A 416-nucleotide genomic window follows, 5' to 3' on the forward strand; every position below is an offset into this window, starting at 1 on the left:
GAATCGAATGGGTGTGTTTGAATTGTTGTAAAAGGTGGGTCGTTTTCCGTCGGGGAAATTCGCGACGAGCTTATGTAGCCCATCAATCTGTGTGGTGGTTGAGAAAACCATCATTGATGGAATGAGGTGTGTATTCACTCACCTGTGGTTTGTACATTCTGACTTCAGGTACGCCAGACGGTAAGTTGAAGATGCCGTCGGCCGGATTGGGACACTTGGGCACGGGAAGCTCGCATGGAACGAAGCGACGAAGGAATTGGTTGGGAGAGGTCTCGACGACATGGATCTTGTTCTGGATCTCGTGGCTCCAAGCTTCCCTGTTCTTCTCATCCTTCTGCCTCGTCGCCTTCTTGTCTGTGTGTTGAGTGATAGCCTTTTTCTTCCAAGGCGTAGAGCGGTCACCCATGCTCGAGGAA

At 50.7% G+C, this 416-nt stretch overlaps 1 protein-coding gene across 1 annotated transcript in view; it reads right to left on the reverse strand.

Annotated features, from left to right (window-relative positions):
• Nucleotides 1-406, reverse strand: part of FIBRA_08371 (uncharacterized protein) — a gene marked incomplete at both ends in the record, with an annotated part of 3,154 nt that extends 2,748 nt beyond the window's left edge. Inside the window, one exon of the mRNA XM_012330015.1 lies at nucleotides 143-406. Within this exon, the coding sequence (XP_012185405.1) occupies nucleotides 143-406 (264 nt within the window). The remainder of the gene's footprint in view (nucleotides 1-142) is intronic.
• Nucleotides 407-416: the final 10 nt, after the last annotated feature.

This window comes from Fibroporia radiculosa (assembly GCF_000313525.1).
Source record: "Fibroporia radiculosa TFFH 294 genomic supercontigs, scaffold90402, whole genome shotgun sequence".
Classification (NCBI taxonomy): domain Eukaryota; kingdom Fungi; phylum Basidiomycota; class Agaricomycetes; order Polyporales; family Fibroporiaceae; genus Fibroporia; species Fibroporia radiculosa.